The following is a 23,254-nucleotide window of genomic DNA, read 5'->3' on the forward strand; positions in this document are numbered from 1 at the left end:
ATGCACTGCTGTTGACATCACATATTACATCACTCATGACATGGTCAGTGACATCACTCATGACATCACTGATGACATCTCAAATTACATCACTGATTACATCATCCTTGTGATAGAGTGGCAGACCTCCTCTCACACTAATATAACCTTTGATACACATTCAAAAATAAAAAATAAAATTTTCAAAACAATGGACATACCAATACCAGTTACAAAAACCTATTCAGTAATTCTAAGATCCACATACACATCCACTCATTCACCAACAGTCCTATACAGTTACTCATACATGTACTCACTCATCATATGTACTCAAACACCTATACATCCTGTTACACAACCCACTCATCCATAGAGTTACTCACACACAGTCACTCATGCTAATAAAGAATCAAACATCCATTTACTTGCATATACAGTTATACACACACCACCACACTTACTTCTACAGAAACTTACACATACTTAGTCTTTTAAACAATCACTTATAGAAACACATACTTATTCATACAGGAACTCTTCCAATCTCTCACTCTCACATATACTCACTTATATACACCAATAGTCACATATACTAGTTTAAAACATATGTAGTAAATCATAAAGACACTATTGAGACAGTCATTCACTCACTAACACACCCATGCACACACTCATCCACCCATACAATCCTGCACACATGCTGTCTTCAACACATACAAACTGAGTCACTCATTCATGCACCTATGCACTATGTAATACCCCCCAACGAACCATATAGACACTCAGACACTCATACCGATACTCAAAAAACAACTAATAACCTATATAGACACTCATGTAGCTACTCACCACCCATGCAGCCACTTATACACAAAGTGAGAGACTGATACAGATATTTACATATTTAAACATTACTGACTAAGCCATGTATTCACTAAGATACACTTAATCAATCAATTTTTCAAAAACAAATCATCAACTTAGACACTTATATACCCATTTATTCTTCCATCGACCTTGTGATATACATATATTTAAAACATATTTAATTTTCAGAAAAACACATTTACTGGATGATGTCATCAGTGATGTCATTTGAGATGTCATCAGTGATGTCATCAGTGATGTCACTGACCATGTCATGAGTAATGTAATATGTGACGTCATCAGCAGTGCAGTGCGGGCGCGCGAGTTATAGTTAGCTGAACTAACTATAACGGGGGAATTTTAATGGTTTTGTATGAGTGAAAAGTCCAACTAACTATAACGCCCCTATCCTGCAGGCAGACCACAAGAAGCTGGCTGAAAAGGTGAAATTAAACAAACTTGCACTGGATGATTTGATCCCTCAACAAGCGACGTATACCTCCCAAATGGAGCAAGTCCAGCGCCAGCTGCGGGGATTGCAGGACAAGGTGGATGAAGCCGAGGGATGCTCCCGCCGCAACAATGTTCGCTTGCTGGGCATACCGGAACAAAGTGAAGGACGTAATCCCACCCAATTTGTGGAAACATGGCTGCGGGAGCACGTCACGAGGGAGGGCCTGTCGGCACATTATAGTGTAGAAAGGGCTCATAGGGTGCCGTCCAAGCCTCCCCCAGTGGGGGCCCCGCCTAGAACATTAATAGCCAGAATACTGAATTACAAGGATCGGGACACAATCCTGCGGGCTGCTAGGGAGAACGCTCCCATCCGTTATGAGAACAAGACCATTTCCCTGTACCCGGATTTTACGATCACAGTTTAGAAAGCGAGAGCCACTTTTCAAAATGCCAAAAAGAAATTGCAACAACACAATCTGAAATATGCCCTGCTCTTTCCAGCCCGCTTGAAGGTTATACATGGCAAAAAACCTCTATTTTTTGATAATCCTGAGGAAGTGGAGGAATGGCTGGAGGTCACGTTTACACCACCTGTGTCACTGACCGGGGCGTCACCGAGTCGATCTGCAAGGTCTTTGGAGAGAACTACGGGAACGACAGGCTCGGCAGGGAATGGGAGACGTGGCGGCGGGACCGGTGTGAGCCCATCTCCGGAGCAGATATCGGACAGTCAAAAGGACGCTCTCCTGACGGCTGCGGCCCTGGCGGATCATGACGCCCAAACCCGAGATAAGATTGTTCATTCATCGGAGGACGATACAATCCAGTCAGACTCTGAGCATAGTCTTGTGCTGTTTTCATCGGTTACCCCACAGACTGTGAACGAATGTTGATGTAATATAGTGGTCCCTCTGAAAGATGGTATCGTATAAGTTGCTATTTATTATGTTCCAATGTACATAATGCTGCCGGTGGGTATCGTTCTTTAAAATTATTTTGAGTTGATGGGGCAGGAGTTGGAGCGCTGTAAATAATGTCACTGCATGCGGGCTACAGTGTGCAATAGCATGGTGGTTGCCGCTCCCCCTATGGCGACTGCCTTTTGGTATCGTTTCTGGTTCTTAGTTTGGCCCTCTAACGTTTTTTGGGGGAACCTAGTATTGGGAAGTTTAGATATGAACCATATTGCATGTTCGCAACACACTCCACCACGGGCAGAGAAGGCAAGACAGGTCTCTGTTTGTAAGATAGGATTGGATGGCACACTCTAGCACATATACGTTTACGTCTTGGAACGTGCGAGGGCTTGGTTCCATACACAAAAGACATAGAATTTTAGCGCAGCTTCACCTCAGGAAGGTGCATATTGCGCTCCTGCAAGAGTCTCATCTCACGACGGCTGAAGCCATTAAAATGCAAAGGAAATGGAGGGGGCAGTTGTTCCATACCTCATACTCGGCATTTGCTAGGGGAGCCGCAATTTGGATCCGGAATGGCACACCCTTTAAATTGTTAGAGCACTGAATTGATGTCAGTGGCAGATATGTGCTCCTTCTGGGTACTCTGGATGGGCGTCGTGCGGTATTGGGAAGTATATATGCCCCAAACATGGAGCAGGATAGATTTCTGGACCTGTTATCCACGGCATTGGCGGGGTGGGACTCTTACCCGTGGGTGTTGGGTGGCGATTGCAATGCAGTGCTTGACATAGATCTGGATAGGTCTCACCCGCCATTGCACAATACAGGAAGCAAGAAACAGGCTGACTGTCTGCATAGATGGGCGGACGGGTGGGGAGTGAGTGATGTGTGGCGCATGAAACACCCAACAGCTAAGGAGTACTCCTTCTATTCACCACCTCATGGCCTGCACACCCGTATTGACAGGATTTTTTGTTCACTGTCCCTGGTAGCTAATGTGTTGGACACTACATATTTAGGTAAAACCCTTTCTGATCATAACCCGCTGGAAGTAGTTGTGAAATGGGGGAGGGTGCCTACCCCCGTTCCGACATGGAAACTGCAGCCCACTCTGCTAGAGGACTCGGTGTTCAGGGAAGCGCTATCCACAGCAATAACAAGTTATTTTGAGGTGAATGCACATACTGCCAGCACGCGGCAGCTTGAGTGGGACGCATTTAAGACAGTGCTGCGGGGAGTTGCAATTAGTACACAGGTGGGGACCCGTGCTGCTGTACTTACTCGGCTCAAAGCCGTTGAGAATAACCTACGGGAGTTAGAACAGGAGACTGTACGGGGTGCTTCGGGGAACGGGAAATTGCAGGACGCGAGCATTCAATATGCAGAACTGCTGGAAGACTTACGAGTGCTAGATTACACCTTATATACCCGAAAACAGCATGCTGAGGCAGATAGGACGGGACTATTGTTGGCCAGGATAATACGCGAAGCCCCACAGACGGCTCCGATACTTGAAATTAATACACAAGAGGGTGTTCTTGCAACCACACAACTAGAAATAAACATGGCCTTTCAATCATATTATGAGACGTTATATGCCGCCCCAGCGGAGCTGGATCAGAGAGAGTTTGACTCCTTCTTCGAGGGACTCCCCCTCCTGCAGGTCACAGATGAGATCAGGAAGGGGCTTGAGGGTCCGGTGACGGAGGCAGAGATCAGAACGGCTTTCCGGGCACTTCCTAAGAATAAGACTCCGGGACTGGATGGCCTGCCGGCTGAGTTTTATGTGACTTATATGCCATTGCTGGTTCCGCATCTGCGCCAAATGTATCAGGAGTCTCTGGAACATGGCTCTCTGCCACTTACCACACTTCAGGCTCTAGTGGTCTCTTTGCGCAAACCGGGTAGGGACAGTAAGGATATTGCAAGTTACCGACCCCTTTCATTACTCAATACCGACTATAAAATCTTAAGTAAATTGTTAGCTAATAGGGCTCCAAGGCCACATACCCCGACTGATTCACACGGATCAGTGCGGGTTCGTACCGGGCCGTAGTACAGCCCATAACATCCGGCGGTTGCATCACCTTATGTCGCACTCCAGAATGCACCCTCAACATCAGGGGTGTATTTCATTAGACATGCGTCAGGCTTTTGACTCTCTACGATGGGACTACATGTTCCGGACTCTACCGCGGTTCGGGATACCGGATGCGTTCATACAATGGGTCTCCCTTTTATACACTAACCCCACTGCTAGAGCTCGCATGGGACAATATATTTCGCGACAATATGTAGTGGCGAGAGGTACAAGACAGGGCTGTCCGCTCTCCCCCTTGATTTTTGTGTTGGCTCTGGAACCCCTATTGGAGAAGGTTCGTAGACTGGCGCTCCATAAGGGTATTACAACTGGCCATGATACGCATGTTGTCTCCGCCTATGCGGACGATATTATCCTATATCTTACAGATCTGGGGGGTGTCTCATGGCCCCTCCCTGCGCTATTTCACGAATTTCGCTCATTGTCAGGGCTTGCTATCAATGAAACTAAGTCATATGCCTTCGCGTTTACGGAGGGGTTGCTGCAGGACACTATACAGTTTGGGCAGTGGTCATTCCGGGTGGCGCCGACCACGATTAAGTATTTGGGTATCAATGTGTATAGGGAACCAGGGGATGTCATAGATGGCAATGTAATCCGTGCGATAAACTCACTGAGAGGTCAAATAAAGTTCTGGATGTCTCTTCCCCTCTCGGTGGCCGGTAGAGTGGCTATTGCCAAAATGGTGATGCTCCCACGGTTACTTTATTACTTCATGAACCTACCTCTTGTGCTCCCGATGAGTGTGTTCAAGTTGCTGGATACATTGCTGGTGGAGCTGATCTGGGGTCCGGATCGGCGCAGAGTGGGCCTAGCCAAACTGCAGCTGTCCAGCAGGGGTGGGGGCATGAGCGCACCGGATTTTAAGGCATATTGTTATGCGGGACAGCTGCAGTGGTTATCATATTGGATAGTGGGGCGCAACCTCCAGGAAATAGAAATGTCACAGAGAGAATGGGATGGAGGCCACCTGAATGCGCTGCTGCTGCCCGGTCGAGTGCTCGCGCCAACCGCTCCCCCGCTGCTGAAGGTGGCAATAACGTACTGGAAAAGAGCATTGGCTTACACGAAGACATGTACTCCATATGCACCTAATATACCATTACTTGGTATAACTGCACCCCTGGGAACAGTTTCACGGAGACACATCTCTACATGGGCGGAGGCGGGTGTAGATACTGTTGGTATGTTGTTTGCAGATCACACACTGATGAACCACGACACGTTTGTAGAGGAGAGGGGGGTGCCGAACTCTCTGTTTCTGCTACACGCTGCCATAGTGCGATGTGTGGTAATTGAATCATTTTTTTAATGAGGTTTGCCATCTAAATATATATATATTAGAACCACTTGGGCTCCTGCTGGTGAGGAACCTCCGACACACGCACTGGTCCATTTGCAATACTAGACTATCCCAGAAAGGTGTCCTGTAATGCGAAGTTTAAATTCATCCAACTTATGATTTTACATCGTGCCTACTTGACCCCCCCGCAGGCTACACGCAATGTATCCGACCGCGGCGGACGCATGCCCACGATGCAAGAACCCTAGTGCCGGCCTGCTCCATATGATGTGGACGTGTCCGCGTTTGCAGCACTATTGGGCGGAGGTGCACGAGGTCCTCAGGGAGGTGGTGCCGGGAGGGCGAGGTGTACTGGCGGAACGTTCTCTACTGGGGTTGGGTATGAAAGCCAAAAGTGGCAACCCCATGATCAGATTTGCTAACTTAGTGCTAATACTGGCCAGGCGTGCAATTACTAAACGCTGGAAAACTGCTACGGCACCGTTGGTGATGGAGTGGCATGGCAAGATGGTGAGGTGGGGCAAAGCAGAGGGCGCAGAACTTAAGAGGGAAGAAGACCGGGGAATGCGCAAAAAGCCCATCTCCTTAGAGTGGAATGCGATACTGGAAGACTTTAAGGCGAAAGAATTGTAAGGGAGATGTAGTCGGGGTTTGGAGGATACGGGGTCCTGCATTTATGTATGAACAACTGTGTGGGAGGTGGCTAAGACGTAATCATTGGATCATATACGAAATGTTTATATGCAAAAGAGTTGCTGCTAGTCCGAACTTTGTCTGAGTGTGTTGTATCTTTTTACTAGCTACATGCAATTTATGAGGGTTCATGGGGAGGGAAGGGGGGTTATTTGGTGTAGTTTTGTTTAAAGTGTCATGGCCTGTGATTTGAATTGTAATATGTCAACAGAATGTATAATGATTAGTACAACTGCTCAGGCAGTTCGGTAATGACGGACATATTTTTTGCAATGTATGTTATATGTGTGTCATGACAATTAAAACCTTAATAAATATAATAAAAAAAAAAACATTATAATGCCCCTGGAACCTATGGTTTTTTCAGTGAATATGTATATAGATATTTCTATTAACATTGATGCAAGATTTGTACAAAGCCAATTATTCCCTCAGTAACAGCATCCATTAAGAAAGAGCTCAATAGATGGTAGCCTATCTCTATATCTTGGATGGCCCTAATGATTAATATATTTCGTAAGCTATTTTATTTATTCTTGGCATTACCGAAGTCCATGCCAAATCATGAAATGAGAGGAAAATTTAAAACCTCTGGACTCACCTGAAAGGCGGGCTGATGGGCAGACCTTTATGAGATCTCCTTTGGTTCCTCTTGCAGCATAGACCAGAAGTTATGTATGCCTCAGATTTACATTTAGTAATGGAGATCTGGGACATAGTATCACAAGACAAAACAGTGAAAACCTTCCCAGTCCTATTTACACCTTAACCGCAAAAATCCTGACTTTACCCCGGCACTGATTGGAGAAGCATTTGCGAGCAGAAAGGTGGGGGTTATACAATCTTAAAAGAACACTTCTCCCATGGCAATAAGAAGTCCTCTGAAACCTGTAAAAAACACTTTGGCATTAATGAATTGGAAAAGCACCATTATTGTCATTTAGAAAATATCTGTATTTGTCTTGTTTTGGCATTTTGTGATTGCAGCTAATTGTAAAAACTGGTACGACGAATTTTGAGTCGGGATTGTAAAATTAAAATATATTTGAATGGAATGGATAATAGAAGCATATCATTTAAATGTTTATCCATGCCTAGATGGTGATAGGACTGTCAATATTCAACCAGATAAATAGAGGAAAATAGAAAAAAGAAAAACATTTATTTCGTTTTCAAAACAAACGCTTCTTTCATACCACAACATTGGCATCCCTCTGTACGTTAGCTTTGTCTTTGACTTCCATTCTCTACATCACTCACTCTAATTCACTGTGCTTTGTTGTGTGAAAAGGTACATGTTCAGCTGGACAATAGTTCATGAGTGTGTGTGTTCTGTTGAGCATAGGCTTTGTACTGCCAGCTGATCCTTCTAGTACAAAAACCATGCATTCATACTTTTACCACTTTGAATATGTTCTGTTCAGTGCAGCACATGAGCAAAGTTGGAAAAATGTTGAGACTGTTGAAAGTTGCTCCACTGTTACTTCTGCCTCAAGAAGGCATAGGTTTTTAGCGCATAGTCGGGATTTTTGTTGTAAAGTAAATCCCACCTCAACACTTTGCGCTGGGTTTTTTGGAATTTTTGTGATGCACAAACACAGTGCAATGTGTTAGTAAATCTGAGCCTTAGGGCCTGATTTAGGTCTTGGTGGACAGGTTCCTCTGTCACAACAGTGACGGATATTCTGTCCGCCGAAATATAAATCTCATTATATCGTATGGGATTTATATTTCGGCAGATGGGATATCCCTCACCGTTGTGACAGAGTAACCCGCCCGCCAAGATATAAATCAGGTCCTTAGTGTTTTATTAATACATTTGTTAATGTTAGAAAGGGAGTCTAAGATACAGTTTTGAATGATAAGCAACATGTTTTGCTGCACAATATATTTGCTTTTTAAGATATTACACAGTCAGTTTAAATGTGGTGAGCTGCAGTCGGGGATTTATTGAATCAAAGGAGCCATTTACTAGTTGCCCATGAGCGCATAAGCACTTGTTTTTATTATATGATCCGCAATATGTTGGGAAGTTAGTGAAATGTTTAGTTAAGACCCAAACTATTCTTTGCCTTTGGCTGGATTTTTTGAGCTTATTGAATCTCAGGCATTAATATATTGTGACTTTTAGATTTGCTGGTCATCTTTTAACCAGTAAATGATATGCCTGCTATTAAAAGACACTGTAGTTGCATTCTCTTTACTTCTGATCCGGCACCAGTCTTCATTCTGTATGTTTGTGTGTGCTGCAAAGTATCATGTTAACTTGAAATGTATTATGTTAAATAAGCTGAGTTTCTTTGCTATTTAGTCAAGAGCTGATGTTTATTTGCCAGATCCTATGTGTAATATAGATGTGTCATCCCATGAACATTTGATTTTATAGAGCTTCTTTATATGAGGCAATTCGATGTATGCACTCAGTGTTTAGTTATATAGTCTACTTATCCATCTATTATCTAGTACTGTTTTCAGAGTAAGTCTGTAATAATTTATTTGAATGTGACTGAAACTTTGGTATGTTTGTAGGATCACAGAGATATTTGTTAGACCTGAAAGCCTTGTCCTGCTATTCCCCAAGTCTTTTTTCCTTCATTCTCCTATTTTTGTGGAACTCGTTTTTGTTAGCTTCCTTTTTAAATAATTATAAATCACCCCTAAGGTAGCCCCTAAACACTCATAGGGTAGGGTGTATGGTATTTGAAAGGTAGGACATGTGCATTTAAGTTTTACATGTCCCGACAATGAGAAGTTCCTAAAAATCATTTTTCACTGTAGCAAGGCTATCTCTTCTGTAGACTAACATTGGGTTGCCTTGCTAGATTTAATAAGTGATAACTTCAGTTTGGGGACTTCGTCCTCTCATTTGAATTGTAATGGATGATCATTTTTAATGATAAAGTCAAATTTTAGGTTACCATTCTGAAAATGCCCCTTTTAGAAATTTGGCATTTTCTTGTCTAAACAAAATGTATCTTTCTGCTAGTGTCCACAGTCATCTAAATGGCTCTCCTGTGGTGTGTTGTGCATTCATTCCAGACAGGGGACAACAGGGCCTTGGGTATGGAGCAAGGTGTTCCTCTCCTGAGCGGGATAGACTGAGCCTAGTGCCTATCCCCTTCCTGACTACTGAAGCTGGCTGCTCTGTCACTGGCAAGTACAGCTGGCACCTGGACCTGCCTGCCATTTGTTGCCCTAGACAGTTTGGAACCAAACCCAAGAAAAAGAGCTGAACTGACCATAACCAGTTTGAGGATAGACAAAGAGAGGGACCCCACACACAGGCTGCCACTAGGTGGCACCATAAAAAAACCTCACCAGAACACTCCTGTGCCTGTGGAAGATTCATAAAAGGGACTGCCCTGCTGTCTGAAGAAGGAAGACTATATCTGCTAGCCTTGAACCCAGGATCCCCTAGAAGTAACACCAAAGCAGTAGCAGCTGGCAGAGAACAAGAATGGAGGGAGCTGGGTGTACAAAATTAAAAATGACACACACACCGCCTCACCGCTGCCCCGTCGTCCCTCTTTGTCTGTCTGTGGTTGCTGTAACCAGGAATCACACAGGCTCCCTCCCCTAAGCCAATCACAACACTGCAATGCAGTGTTGTGATTGGTTGGAGCGCCGTGGCTCGGCGCTCAGATGGTGAATGGGAGACTGGGCATGTTCCCCACCAGGCCGTGTAATGCAGCCCGGTGGCAACATGCATAGTGTGCATGACTGTTTGGCCGGCCTGAGAGGCCAGCCAGGCAGTCATGCCCACTTTGGAGTGCAGCAAACAGTCCTCCTACCAGACATCATGGGAGCCCAGCCCCGCCCCACCCAACCCGACTAATACTGAAAATAAAATGATAATGACAGAAATAACTTCAGTTATTATCATGTTATTTTTGCTTTTACACTGCTCCTTAGCGGCGGAGGAGGCGCCACTGCTTCAAAGGTCAGTTGACTGACCGCCTGATTGAGCCAGAGGTACATAACAAGCTTTCAGAGACCTTCCCTGCAACTGCCCAGCTGACCAGCACCAACTGGACAAGCTTGAGCTCTGCTGCTGGCCTCTTCTGGAATGAGTCCTGGTCCCCAAGAGGTGCCTCCCAGGTTCTGGACCCTTAACTGCCATCAGAATCCACTCCTCCTGTTTCAAAACTAAGCTACAGGTGACAATCCAAAAGTTTTGGGCTCTCTGCAACCACAAGGGGGTCCTCCTCGCATCAGCAATGACTGTTGTTTTTTTCCAGCAATGCAAACTTCTGAAGGCGAACTGCTCTTCATGCCAAACAGCAAACGTCTGTTTCCCATTTCTACATTTTATTCTACTTTTCTAAATGGGGTTGGGATTTTTCTTGTGTTGTGTTTTTTCTTTATTACTGTTTGTGTGCTGCATAAGTACTTTACACATTGCCTTCAAGTCAGGTCTGGCTACTTTTGTGCCAAGCTACCAGAGGGTAGAGCACAGGTTTATTTAGTGACTTTGATGATTCACCCTGACAAATATTCTATTTATTATGTGACCAGGGCCCTCACCGCATCAACCAATGTCTTACAATATTAATTAAAGAACATCCTAAATACTACAAGGAAACAACTTGTAATAAGGGTGTATGTAGCATAGTACTTCACTCCATCTACTATCCCTATCTACTGCATTTCCTTTTTCACCCTAAACCCTAGGTTATCATCCTGAAAAATCCCAGAATTAGTAATATGGAGTAATTTATTTCGGAGCATTAGCTGCTATGGAAATTATTTCAATGAAACACCACTTCATTTTCTGACATTTTTTTTTTATTTACCATATAATCTTCTTCAAATGGTTTCCTTTTAATACCTCTAAGATGCTTGAATGAAACCCTTCACCTGCCAGAAAGACAGAGTGGGATAATTAAAAGAAAAATCCTAATCAAATCAAAACTCTGTTATTGTTAGTCAAGGATGGGAAGCTCAGAAAGCAAAAAAAGGATGACTGAAGTTCAGTGCCTGGGGCTTTAGGGCAATTGCCATTCTGTTGCTTACAGTATTAAAAGTAACCTTGTCGCCCTGAACAATTTGAGAGAGCACACGTTCCTCTTCCTAGCTAATTTACTTCCCAAAGTTCCTAAACTTGAACACATGGTTAAAGGTGAAATATGATGTCATATTTAATACAGACTTCTAGCAGTGGTTAATTATGTGAATTGTGAGATGTGTGAGTAGATTTTAGTAATTTCACCAAATAAGCAACAGGCACAGATTTCAGTGACACTGGCATGGGTCAGCCTCAAAATGGAAATGTTGTAGTCTGACAATAGGCCGTTCAGCTTCACAGTGAGTTCTGATAGATGCCATGTCTCATACAGCACATGTTTATTGATGAACGCAAGGAAGGAAGCTCAGGCTGCCCATGATGCAAAAATATGTTTCACAGAAGCCAGATCAGAACATTTTTTACATAATTTATTCATCCTACAATTTGCCTGTCACTCTGGTTGCTCAATCTTATTTCACAGAGATGTGTGGTAATTGAATCATTTTTTTAATGAGGTTTGCCATCTAAATATTAGTTGTACGCTGATATGGAGTAAACATAAGGGCGAATGGTAGCCAGTCAGAGGATCACCTTGAAGATAAGGAGACTTTGATCTTGCGGGAGAATAACATTTTGTTTTGACTGAATATTTAATCCCTAATATTGGTGACTCACAATGCCGTGACCACAATTTTGAGGAGCAAAATATCAAACAGATAAGCACATAGAGGAAGATAAGGATTTATTATTCTTAACTTCACTTCTATGTACCTTTAAGATATATATATCACCAAGGTATGTATATGTGGAGTTAGGTATGGAAAATGTATAGAAACTTACTTTTTGATATTTTGTCTCTCAATATTGTGGTCACAATATTTTGACCCGTTAATATTTGGTATTCATTATTCCCAGCCTACACATTGTGATTTTATGAACCCAAAGTTATTTATTGTTGCACATAAAGAGAAGAAGCCTTTTAAATAATACAACAGACAAGACCTGAAGGCATCCCTTCTAGTTAGCTTTCACCTTCACCTACACTTCATTTAAAGGTATAAAATAAACTCACAGATATCCCTCAGCAATTTATAATATGTTGGAAAGCATGCAGTCTGTCACGAGCTATTGAGGGTCTGGAAGGAGAGTAAGCTTCCAGTTCTGGGAAAATGCTGGGTCAAATGTTGTTTAGATCTCATGATCTCTGCATTTAATTCACAGTTTGATTTAAGTGATGTTCTCTTACTTTGCGGATCCTACTGCTATATACAGAATTAAAAGGGTCTATTAAACGGCAAAGATCGTGGATTATAAACTGAACTGTGGATATCTCTTCTGAATTTAAGTGATGATTTTCTAGGTCACCTTCACTATGGGTACGTACATGCATTTCCATGCTGAATAGTCTGACTTTGAAAGATTGGCAAATTCAGTACCATTAAACTGGGAGATACAATACCTCTTGTTTATCACACGTAGAAAAGTCAAAATGTGTGGTATGATACACTGCATGAGAAACAAGTTATCTGTTCGATGACTCGTGCCTTGGATTCAAAATGAGTCTTCATTAAGATTACATTGTGTATGATTGTGTCTCACAGTGAATGTGCATGGCTACGCTATTAAAATGTACTGGATATCACTACAAGCAAATGGAATGCTCCAGTGAAATGGCTATCAGGGGCAAGCGGTTACTTGGATATATAGCTAGGACTCATTAAAGCAAATACACAAGAGTTTAAAGAGATGTCAAGGGAGGTGGTATATGTAGTACCAGGTCACTGGCTTATCCCCAGCATTGTTTGTGTTCCATCCAATGAAATTTTGGATGCCATTGTGTTCAGGGTCACCTTTGTGAAGTATGTTGATGTGAGCTCAAAAGTCGCGAGAGAAGCAACTTCTTCATTGTGGAAGATGTAATCTAACACAAAGAGGAAATGTGGTACTAGTGCTTTTGAATTGCCATGTTTTCCAGCCAATGTGTTACCTCAGAAAAGGGCTCAGGATTGGGCTACGATTTTTATTAATTTAATAATTTCAACAGTTTCTTGGTGTCTTTTCCTGGAAAGGAATACAGTCACTGTGGTCTTTGACCAGAGAGGAGCCAGTTCCCTGCTTCTTTAATTTCAATTTGCCTATGTTACCTATCTGGTAATAACTCCGGGCATAATACACCAAAATGAGTGTGTATACCACACAGTTAACTCACTAAACATGCCCCAAAGTTGAGATTAGTCCTAGGCTGGAACTTTCCATTACGCCGGGACTGGTGTGGATGTTTCTGGAGTTCTGCAGTATTCAATCATCAGCATAAATTTCCTTAGGATGAAAATACATCTATGCAGTCTTTTTCAAGAAAAAAACAAGGTTCTAGTATACATTTTCAGGTAGTTGGTTAGAAATATTAAGATCTATTAGGCAGGTGTTCACCTTGTACTGAAAATGAGGACATTTTACCACACATTGAGGGTATTTAGGTAATACAAGGAAAGAAAATGTAGCTTACCGTGCAGTTGGGCCATTTCACACATAAATATTTGTGAGGCAACATGAGTTCTGCTCTCTGCCATACAGGCCTCCATGGCAACACTGTTTTAACATTATAGCCACAAGGAAGCATTCTTAATAGTTAAAGAACCAACTCTTACAAGTGCTGGACCCATCACCTACATCTGAACAAGTGAGTTATACGAGGCTTAACAAGACACCTCACTTAATGATTTTCTATTTGTATCATAAACTGTTGGTTACAACGAGTGGAAGGGGTTTTATTATAAATAAGTCATTTAAGAGTGCTCAATATTGTGTAATATTGATAAAATTAGCTATTTAGAGTAAAATATGACTTTCTGGTATCTCGCCGTGTTTTTTCACATGAGTTTAACTTTAGATTTTCTGTAAACATCCTGCAAAATACCACCAGGAAACTGATTTGAGCAAAAAATGTCTCTTGGTGAGATATTTTCTGCAAAAACTAATCTTTCACAGACAAAAGTTACACATAATTGCGTAATGCGAAATTTCAATAATATCAGAAATTTGGAATTATGCAAAATTCTTGAATTACACAAATTAGGCTATCATTATTAAAATTTATCTTAGGCCTAAGAAGTATCTAATTGCTAGTGAGCTGTAAAAACAGAGTTGACATTTTAACAAAATGACTAAATGTGATGGTCTACAAGTGAAACTAAATTAACTATTGATTTTGTTAGCTCTTCATTCATGTCTTGTGTCAATAAATAAGTATAGTACAGATTTTCCCAACAGTGTCAATGTTTTGGTTAACATAATTTTCCTAAGAAGTCAAATTTGGTATTTAACCAGAACACTGACAACAGAATATTGTGGGTCCTAAATGTTGTAGCAAAAAATCAAAGACCAAAATATAGTATAGGTAAGTTTATATAGGTAAGCATAGGTTTGCTATATTTAACTCCACATGGTGTTCCTTGGCATATATATATCTTCAAAGTACTTAGATGTGGAGTTATGCATAGTAAATACTTAATTACCAATATGCACATATCATTTTGGAATTTAGGTCCTTGAAATTTTTGCCACAATATTTTGTCCCCACAATATTTGTGTCCTCTTTACTCTGCAAACCATACACCCATCAAATGTTCTCTCAAGACCTTGCTCTGAAAATTGAGACACAGTTTGGACACAGTCAGGGTGGCTGCAGTATTTCTATGGGATTGTGGCTGTCGAGTAAACATGCTGAACTAAAAATGTAACTTTATTGAAAGAACGCAATGAAGGAAGAAGTAATAATGAATATCTGTATTATTCACATTCCCTTTACATTACCAAAACAGTGTTATTAAATTATCTCATCTGGACTGTGCAAAGCATTCTGGGATTACATAAAGAAAAGGCAAAACAATGGCGGGCCATAGGCAGTGACCCATGCAGCAGGCAACGTTTGCAGAGTATCTTTTAAGGTTCTGTTTATATGTACATAGAAGTACAAAACACACACTTTGCGAGTACAAATTGATTCCAGTGGCTTCACTATACAGTATGTTCGTAATAACAGACAGTTCATAATATTCTTACAGTAAATTCAATTGTGATGGGAAGGGGTGGCACTCGGTCAAAGGGAAACAACCGTCGAGGTAACATTAAGGAGCTAAAATTTTCTTTGGCATGGTATAAAGGGAGGAATCAAAATGCTGTACCCTATTTACATGGTCTTTTGCCATATATGTAGCCCCCATTGAAAGGCCACCCTGCACAATCTGTTCCAGAAATGCTGTTAGCTTCTTTCGCTTTACCTTCATATAAATAGTTTATTCAACATCTTGCATCCGTGTATACAACAAATGATAGTCAACACATAAACTGTACAATGCAGACAAATCCTTTGCATATATGCATGTAACTTTAGTAATACATACCAACAACTTCTTGATACAGATAGCCTAATGACATGCAGCTCATCATCACCATCCTCGTCCCATGCAACAGGTGAGACAACAGACAAACCCAAAAGTCTTAACGAAAGCACAGATAACAAGGAGAACCCCTCTGCTCTATGGTTAAACATATTTTTAAGAAGAAACTGGTTTAAGACATCCATTCGTAGGAATAAACACGCTTACAGACAAACCGTAGAAACAAACAAACAAAAAAACAGAGGTGTGATACATATACAGTACGTACTAGTCATATACAAAAATAAATTCATCCTTCATTTCAACCAGTCAACTGGTCTGCGGAGCGAAGACCCACCCCGTGAGTCGGCACCCATTTGTTGAAAACAGTGTGTAAGTCTGTGAGTCTGCATGTGTGCCTGCGTGCGCATGTGGGTGTGGCCCTGAGAGCCCAGCTCCAAAAGTTTCAAATTAAAAGTATCTTTGTGCATATTTCGTTACAGCATTTAAATTAGCTTCTTTTTCCTCGAAGACCTAGATAATGAGTTTCTTTCTAATGTGCTTCCTGTCTCTTAACTACATAGAAACAAGCTTTTACTGTTGCCTTGCGCGGGGTCAATAAGAACGCGAACCCAAAAAGCAGCACAGTGAACGTGTGTGGATTTGTAGCATAGGAGCATGACAGCGATCAACTAAAATGGTGCATGCCCTGAAACCGACTGCAACAGGCCTATCATAGACAGCTGAAGTCTCCTGTCACATGGCTTTCAACTACACCATGGCGTACTCAAATGTCAGACGATATTGGTTTTTAGCGTAAAGCTGCTACACAACCACTTTTTTTTAGGGATTAGAGCAACACCTTCCATGGGGGGGGGTGGTAACCCTCAGTTTGTGGGTCGAAACATCAATCCCACTAATCACTTACAGGACATGGTTAGAATGATTACCTTGCATGAAATAAAAAACGTAGATTTAAACTTTTTTGGAACTTAAGGGCTCCAATCTTGGTCTTGAACAACAGCGCATATTGCGCAAAGCCTGGCACCATTGCACAGCATCTACGGTTTACCTTGACATTAACAACAAAAAATTGACCTCTCTAGGACCAAAACTTATGATGAGTTGTACTCTCTCCTGTCTCAGTTTTCTGAAGCCTCAGTTTAAGGTGATGCACCCTGTGATCAGTCTGTGCTCAAGTATGTACCAGGAATAGTACACTGACTTGGAAGCACTGCCAGTAATGGTACTCTCACTTGGAAGCAGCACTAGGCTCTACATGTTGTGCAAAAAATTACATCTCTGCAAGGGATTTTTAAAAAGAATAACAAATATTTGTGTCCCGTCTATCTGCATTGCTGTTAATAAAAAACAAGACCAGCCTAGCCCATGCTTTGAGTCAGGATGCAAAAATGCTAAATACTCCGTTAAAGGCCTTGTGTTTATTCCTAACAATAACTGGGGACTGTAAAAGGGCTCAAATTGCTCCACTCTCCTTCACTTGAACGCAGTTACTTTTGATTGGTCAATGGAGAGAAATAGAAGAATGCACAGTTGACCTCAGTTTTATTGGGTGATTCGGATCCACCCGTCAACCAAAATCAGACAAGATTATTTTGCTTCCTGGGCAAGGCGAAATTTACAATTACTAGTCAGTTTGTGATATGTTGCCAGCACATAAAAGAGTACACCAAAGGGGGAATGTCAGGAGATAGTGAGCGATGTGATCCTCGCACTGCCCGCGTTTGGCAGGATTCCGTCAACAGTAATGTCAACTCATCTCATTAGAATAGGGTTCATTTACCATAGCAATTTTACTTTTAGTGAATGCTGCAGTCCAGATGAAAATGGTCCTGTCTGTTGGAGCTATGACTTACAAGTACAGCTCTTTGGAGACTTCTTGATTCCCTGGTTGCTTTCGAGCTAGGCCACCTGCAACATTTCAAAGTGTCCAATGAAATAACAGCTTTCCTGCGTAAGGTCACAGGCCGGGGCAGCCTCATTTTTAAAAAAAGTGGGAAGAAGAGAAACTGCCATTAGCACAGATCTGTACAGCATCTAACTAGAAAGGGCTGGATATTATGTGTGAGCTACAAAATAGAATGTATACCACATGAAATTCTGTTGGAAGTGGGCTCAAAAAAGAAGGGGCGGGTTTTTATGGGTTACTGTTAGCAGGCAAGGTATCAAGTGAACTTGTGAAGTATGTCATTCACATGAAGTGTCACAGTCACAGAAAAGATATTAAAAAGGCATTCCATATCTGGTAGGGCATTCCATGGTCTGAGTTAGCTGGTACTCCAGGTGTCTTTTTGATGTGAGAGGAGCTGCACGCTGGGATTTATCCGCTTTTCTTTACAGCACGAGTTCGGGAACAGCAGAGACCAAGCTTGAGTTCACTTGCTTTGAGCTGATCGACGGACACCGGAAGTGAAAGTTTGGCCAGGATAAATCACGCAACTGTGCGGATGGCTCAATAAGTCACAACACCTGTAAACTCCCTAGCTATGTTTTCTTGCTCTTCGTCACTGGTTTGCCCCCGTTCATTATTGCAGATGCGCTTGTGCTTTTACTCGGAGTCACTCCAGCCTTTGGCACAGTTTCTCCCACGTCATGCAACGACGGCTCGCGGTACATGGCAACTAGGATAGAAAGAGAAGAAAGAAAAAGAGAAGACATACTCGCTTAGTAAGATTACTACTCGATCATTAATGCGACAAAAGCTGAAGGGAGTAAAATAGCCTCGACTTGCATAATCACATTTAGGGTGGAATTGCTTTGGAAAGAATGCGCTAGTTACAGAAATAATCTCACAATGTAGATATGACTTCGCGCTAATGGTGACGCACATGCTGAATAGGAGACAATATGTTGCATAAAGAATGCCCCTTGTTAATGGGACCTTGAGAAATGGAATGCAATTATCCTATCCTGGTTTGTATTATAAAGGAGCGGGAGTCTGATTCCCTTCCGGCTTTACAATATCTCATTATACGATAATCTAATTGTCAAAAGAGAATTTTCTGATTAACCTCCGAAAATCTAGTTGATAACTATAATAGATCATGAAGTCTTCTTTTATACAGCCCAATATACTCACCATTAGCGTTCATTTTTAATAAGCATAGATATTTTTGAGATTGTCTCCAGGCAGTTTGTCTTTCCTATTGGCACACTGAGCTTAGTAACAAGGAGTGATCAGCAATGTACTTTAGAAATGAGGGGTTTTAGAAATGTGGGTAGTGTAGAGAGTGAAAAGAAGAAAGAGAGAAATAGAGACAAGGAAACAGAACAAAGGAAGAGTTTGCAGGGGCACTGTGCCATAAGTAAAACACATCTGTGATAGCCACGTTAAACGTTCTGTAGTTCTCACCAGAGTTGGATTGGGATTAAAAATTGGCCCAGGCACCATAAAAAAGTAGCCCACATTTGCAGATTGGGCCTTTTTTCAAAACACTTCTACAGTGTTTTAAGTATTATATAAAGAAGGAGGGGGGTTTCTATAAAAGAGGAATGTTTTCTTAACTTCACAAAGATAAACAAAATGCAATGTTGCCAGGACACTTTGTTCACATCTTAATTCACAATGGTGAACCCCATCGAATATAAGTGAGGACACTTTTGTTCAGGCCCCCTGCTCAATATGCCTACATTAATGGATGGGCCCAGCAAGAGACGGTTGATAAAAGGGATGTAATAGAGGCCCATCTGCCTCAAAATGGGCGCTCAGGCCCCCACTGGGCTGGTGGTGGCATCTGAACTGCACAGACACAGCCCAAATCGCCCACCACGCTGGCCAAAAAAGTAGCTCACAGCTGGAACTCAGATACCGGCCCTTCGCCCATTGCCTGAGTGCCCGCCTTACCAATCCGACCCTTGTTCTCACTATTTATCCAATCTCAGGCTCATTAAGCATAAAATAGAAGTGTAACCCCTCAAAAGTCTCCTGTTTTGTGCTTACGGGAAAGAGAAAGGCAAAGGGCAGAATAAAAAACTGTGCAGAAAGAAAGGGACCCAGATCTGTGTAGTGCCATGATGAACAGGAACTGGGACCAAATTCTGTTAATAAGATTTGCAGGATTGTATGCCTTCTCTGCCATCGAAAAAGAAGGGAGCTGTGGGGTAGTGCTCAAGGCTCTCTGTCAGTGTGTAGATCATGCTGGCCACTATCATTCCACTCCCAGCACGACAACAGCCCAGATGTAAGAGGAGCTCAGATTAGGGGAGCTGTACTAGGCTACTGATACTACGCTGGCAAGTGGGAGGCTTTAGTTGTCTTTGAGGGCTATCACTGTGGATGGGAAGGATGAACTGGGCTATTGAAGCTATATAAGTCAGTTGAGAAACTGTGCTGACCATTTCAGCCCCTACATAAGGGTGTGGGCGATATCAGTGGGTATTTTAGGCCTTGTTTATGGGTGGCAATGCTGCACTGGCCATTTGAATTCATACTTGTTGGAGGTGTGGTAGCACTTGTCTTTTAAGGTTATACATGTGGACCAGTTGTGCTCTCTCCTTTAAACATGGTAAAATTGGCTTGTTTGGCACTACATGTCCCCAGGGCTTATACATTAAGTACTACTAGTGGGCCTGCAGGACTAATTGTGCCACCCACTTAAGTAGCCTGTCAAACATGTCTCAGGTCTACCATTGCAACCTGTATGTGCAGTTTAAAACTGCCATTTAGACCTTGCAAGTTAAATATCTTCAAAATAGAAGCTTGAGCCTCGTCAGGTCCCCCAAGCCTAGAATGCACAGCCAGCAAATGAAAATGGACGTTTAAAAAGTTTATTTTATTTTTCATCCAGTTTATTCCTTGAGTAAACCTTTTTAGCCATACATTTTCATGTTCCAATAATCCCCTTCAAGTTCAATGAGTGCCTGTCCAGGATTTTCTCCAGAAACACATGGGATTCACCATTCCTTATAATGCAATGTAGATGACATAAACCCAATGCATTTCATGCCGGGTAAGCCCAGACATGAGGCTCACTGCGCCAATGGATTCAAACTCCACTGGCTCCCAGTTAACAAAATAATCCCCTTTAAGCTTCTCACACACAGCTACAAAGCCCTACATGACATGGGACCTGTGTACCTCAACCACCTTCTGCATTCAACGTACCCACCAGAAACTTTGGCTCTGTTCAACCTGCCCTGGCCACCGTCCCATGTATTTGCAAGACCATAGCCGGAAAAAGATCCTTCTCCTACCTCACAGCACAGAACTGGAACACCCTGCCTCTCCACCTCAGGCAATCACCGTCACTGCCTCAATTCAGGAAGGACCTCAAGACATGGCTCATCGACTAAACCACAGCGCCTTCGACGAATCTGCAGCTCCCCTCCCGTCTCCAGCGCTTTGAGACCTGTACGGGTGAGCAGTCATGCTCTACAAGCCATTGATTGATTGATTGATTGAATGAATGACTGCTGTGCTGCTCTGGTACAAGAAGGACTGCTACTTTACTGCCCTGCTACTCTGCTGCATGAGTTAAAAGGACTGGACCTGCATCTTGAACCCAGGTCCACCAGAGTGACTACAAGGACTAGTTGGCTGGCATCCTGATCAGAGCCTCAGGGACAGAAAAGGCTCCAACCACCTTGAACCCAGAATCTAGATTCTGTCTGCTGTGATTCATTCCCACCAAGTGGTGCCGCAGCAGTTGTGGACCCTTGGGAGTAGGCCTGAATGTCCTCTACCAGCCCAACTGTGGTCTCTTAAGCAGAACCAACACAGTACGATACACCACCTCGTACCTCCTTTTCAGAACTACCGCTGCACAACGCATCCCTGACACGGGACCTTGCATCACAGCCCACAGCTCCTTGGAACAACTGCTGCACAACACATCCCCAATGTAGGACTTTGCATTGCAAGCCTGAATCGATGACACCCTTGATGACAACGAAGGTCCTCACATCACAAACCTCATTGATGGCTCCATTAGAACCATCGCTGCGTAAAGCATCCTCAATGCCAAACCTCACATTGCCACCTGCAGCTCATCAAAACCACACCTGTGCAACACATCCTCGATGAGGGATCTCAGAACCCTCCACAACCAGGATTTGAAGTTCTTTATTCAGTGAGCCTAACATGGTCCCCATATCCAGCAGGGGGTCCATCACAGTCAGCCTGAAATTGTGACTTTGTCCCAGTCTGTGAGACCAGATCACCACAGTTGGAGCGTTTTTCTTTTAGGCACTATTTTCACTTGAATCTTTTAAACGGCATATCTCGGGTTCTACTGATTGGATTGTTGTCTGCTTTGTCTCAAATAATTTATTACATTTTACTCTATTTTTCTAAATTAGTGTGGAATTTTTCTTGTGTTGTCTTTTCACTTTATTACTGTGTGGAGTGAGGCATAACTACTTTAAACATTTCCTCTACATTAAGCCTCACTGCTTTGTGCCAAGCTTCCTGAGAGGTAAGCACATATTAATTTGGGATTTGCTTGTAATTTCAACCTGACAGGAATTGTGGTTGCTAATGGAGTAGGCGTTTGCCCCCCTCAACCAGTAACCCAATTAGCTAAAGATAAGTAAAACAGCATGATGGAAAACAGGCACAATCCTAAAATGTTGTAAAACCATCACCCTAGATACCTGGGGAGCGGTCTCTCCTTGCTATGTAGACAATGCAGAAGGGAAAATCCCCTTCAAGTAGAGTCCAGTAATCTCAATTATTCAATACTTTTTGAGCTTCACAATGCATCTGGGGCCAAATCCAATAACCTAATTCAGATAAGTAACCATCCCAAAGGGCTTCCTTCGAGTGATCGATTAATGGACTTCAAGAAATAGTACAGCTTGCTTGAAAGATGCAAGCACATAAAAAAGCATATATGGCGAACAGAACTGACTATAGATAATGTGCTGGATTCATCCAGTTATTTTTCATCGGATATTAGCCAACACCTCATCGTAGATCTTTAAACATCCACAGCAAAAGTCATCAGCCTTTCCTCAACATTTACCTGAATGACCTTTGAACGGAGGGCATTGAATTTGCAAGAGCGTTACATGGCATTTCTGAAAACAATAAAGGATTTGCTTCTCTGATAATGGGATAAAACGCGATGATTTTACACCATTCTGGGAGCCATTTTCTTTAAAAACCAATAAGATTTTTAAAGTGTGAGAATTCATTTAATTACTAGTCACTGTCAATAGGACACTGTAGCATAATCGTAGAGCTAATGTTGGGTTAATGAGTCTCATTGCCAAGTAGAGTGTGAACCTCCATGGAACATTAACAACTGAAAAACGGCGCCCTTGTAACTTCCCACTGTAGAGCATTTAGGAAGGAGACAGCGTTTAAGAGTCAATGAGAGATTTCCCTTTGAACTTTGACACGACCATTCTCCCTGTGTTATTGAAAAAATGACAAGCGAAAAAGCATAATTCCTCCTGGAACATTTTGTTAGTTCCAGACACTCCACATTTTGCTATGATGGGGGACATCAGAGAGCATGTACTTGCTTACACTCGCCTGTGGACCCTGCCTGCCAAACATGTCAATAGTAGCCCATTTTCAAATAC

The 23,254-nt window shown here is 42.5% G+C and overlaps 1 protein-coding gene across 2 annotated transcripts in view; it reads right to left on the reverse strand.

The window, feature by feature from the left end:
- Positions 1-15,101: 15,101 nt before the first annotated feature.
- Positions 15,102-23,254, reverse strand: part of FGF14 (fibroblast growth factor 14) — a 1,410,348-nt gene continuing 1,402,195 nt past the window's right edge. For both annotated transcript variants that reach the window (XM_085622269.1, XM_085622270.1), the window contains exon 5: positions 15,102-18,348. In XM_085622269.1, coding sequence (XP_085478395.1) covers positions 18,212-18,348 — 137 coding nt within the window. In that variant the 3' untranslated portion in view covers positions 15,102-18,211. The remainder of the gene's footprint in view (positions 18,349-23,254) is intronic.

Source organism: Triturus cristatus, chromosome 8, assembly GCF_964204655.1.
Source record: "Triturus cristatus chromosome 8, aTriCri1.1, whole genome shotgun sequence".
Lineage (NCBI taxonomy): Eukaryota > Metazoa > Chordata > Amphibia > Caudata > Salamandridae > Triturus > Triturus cristatus.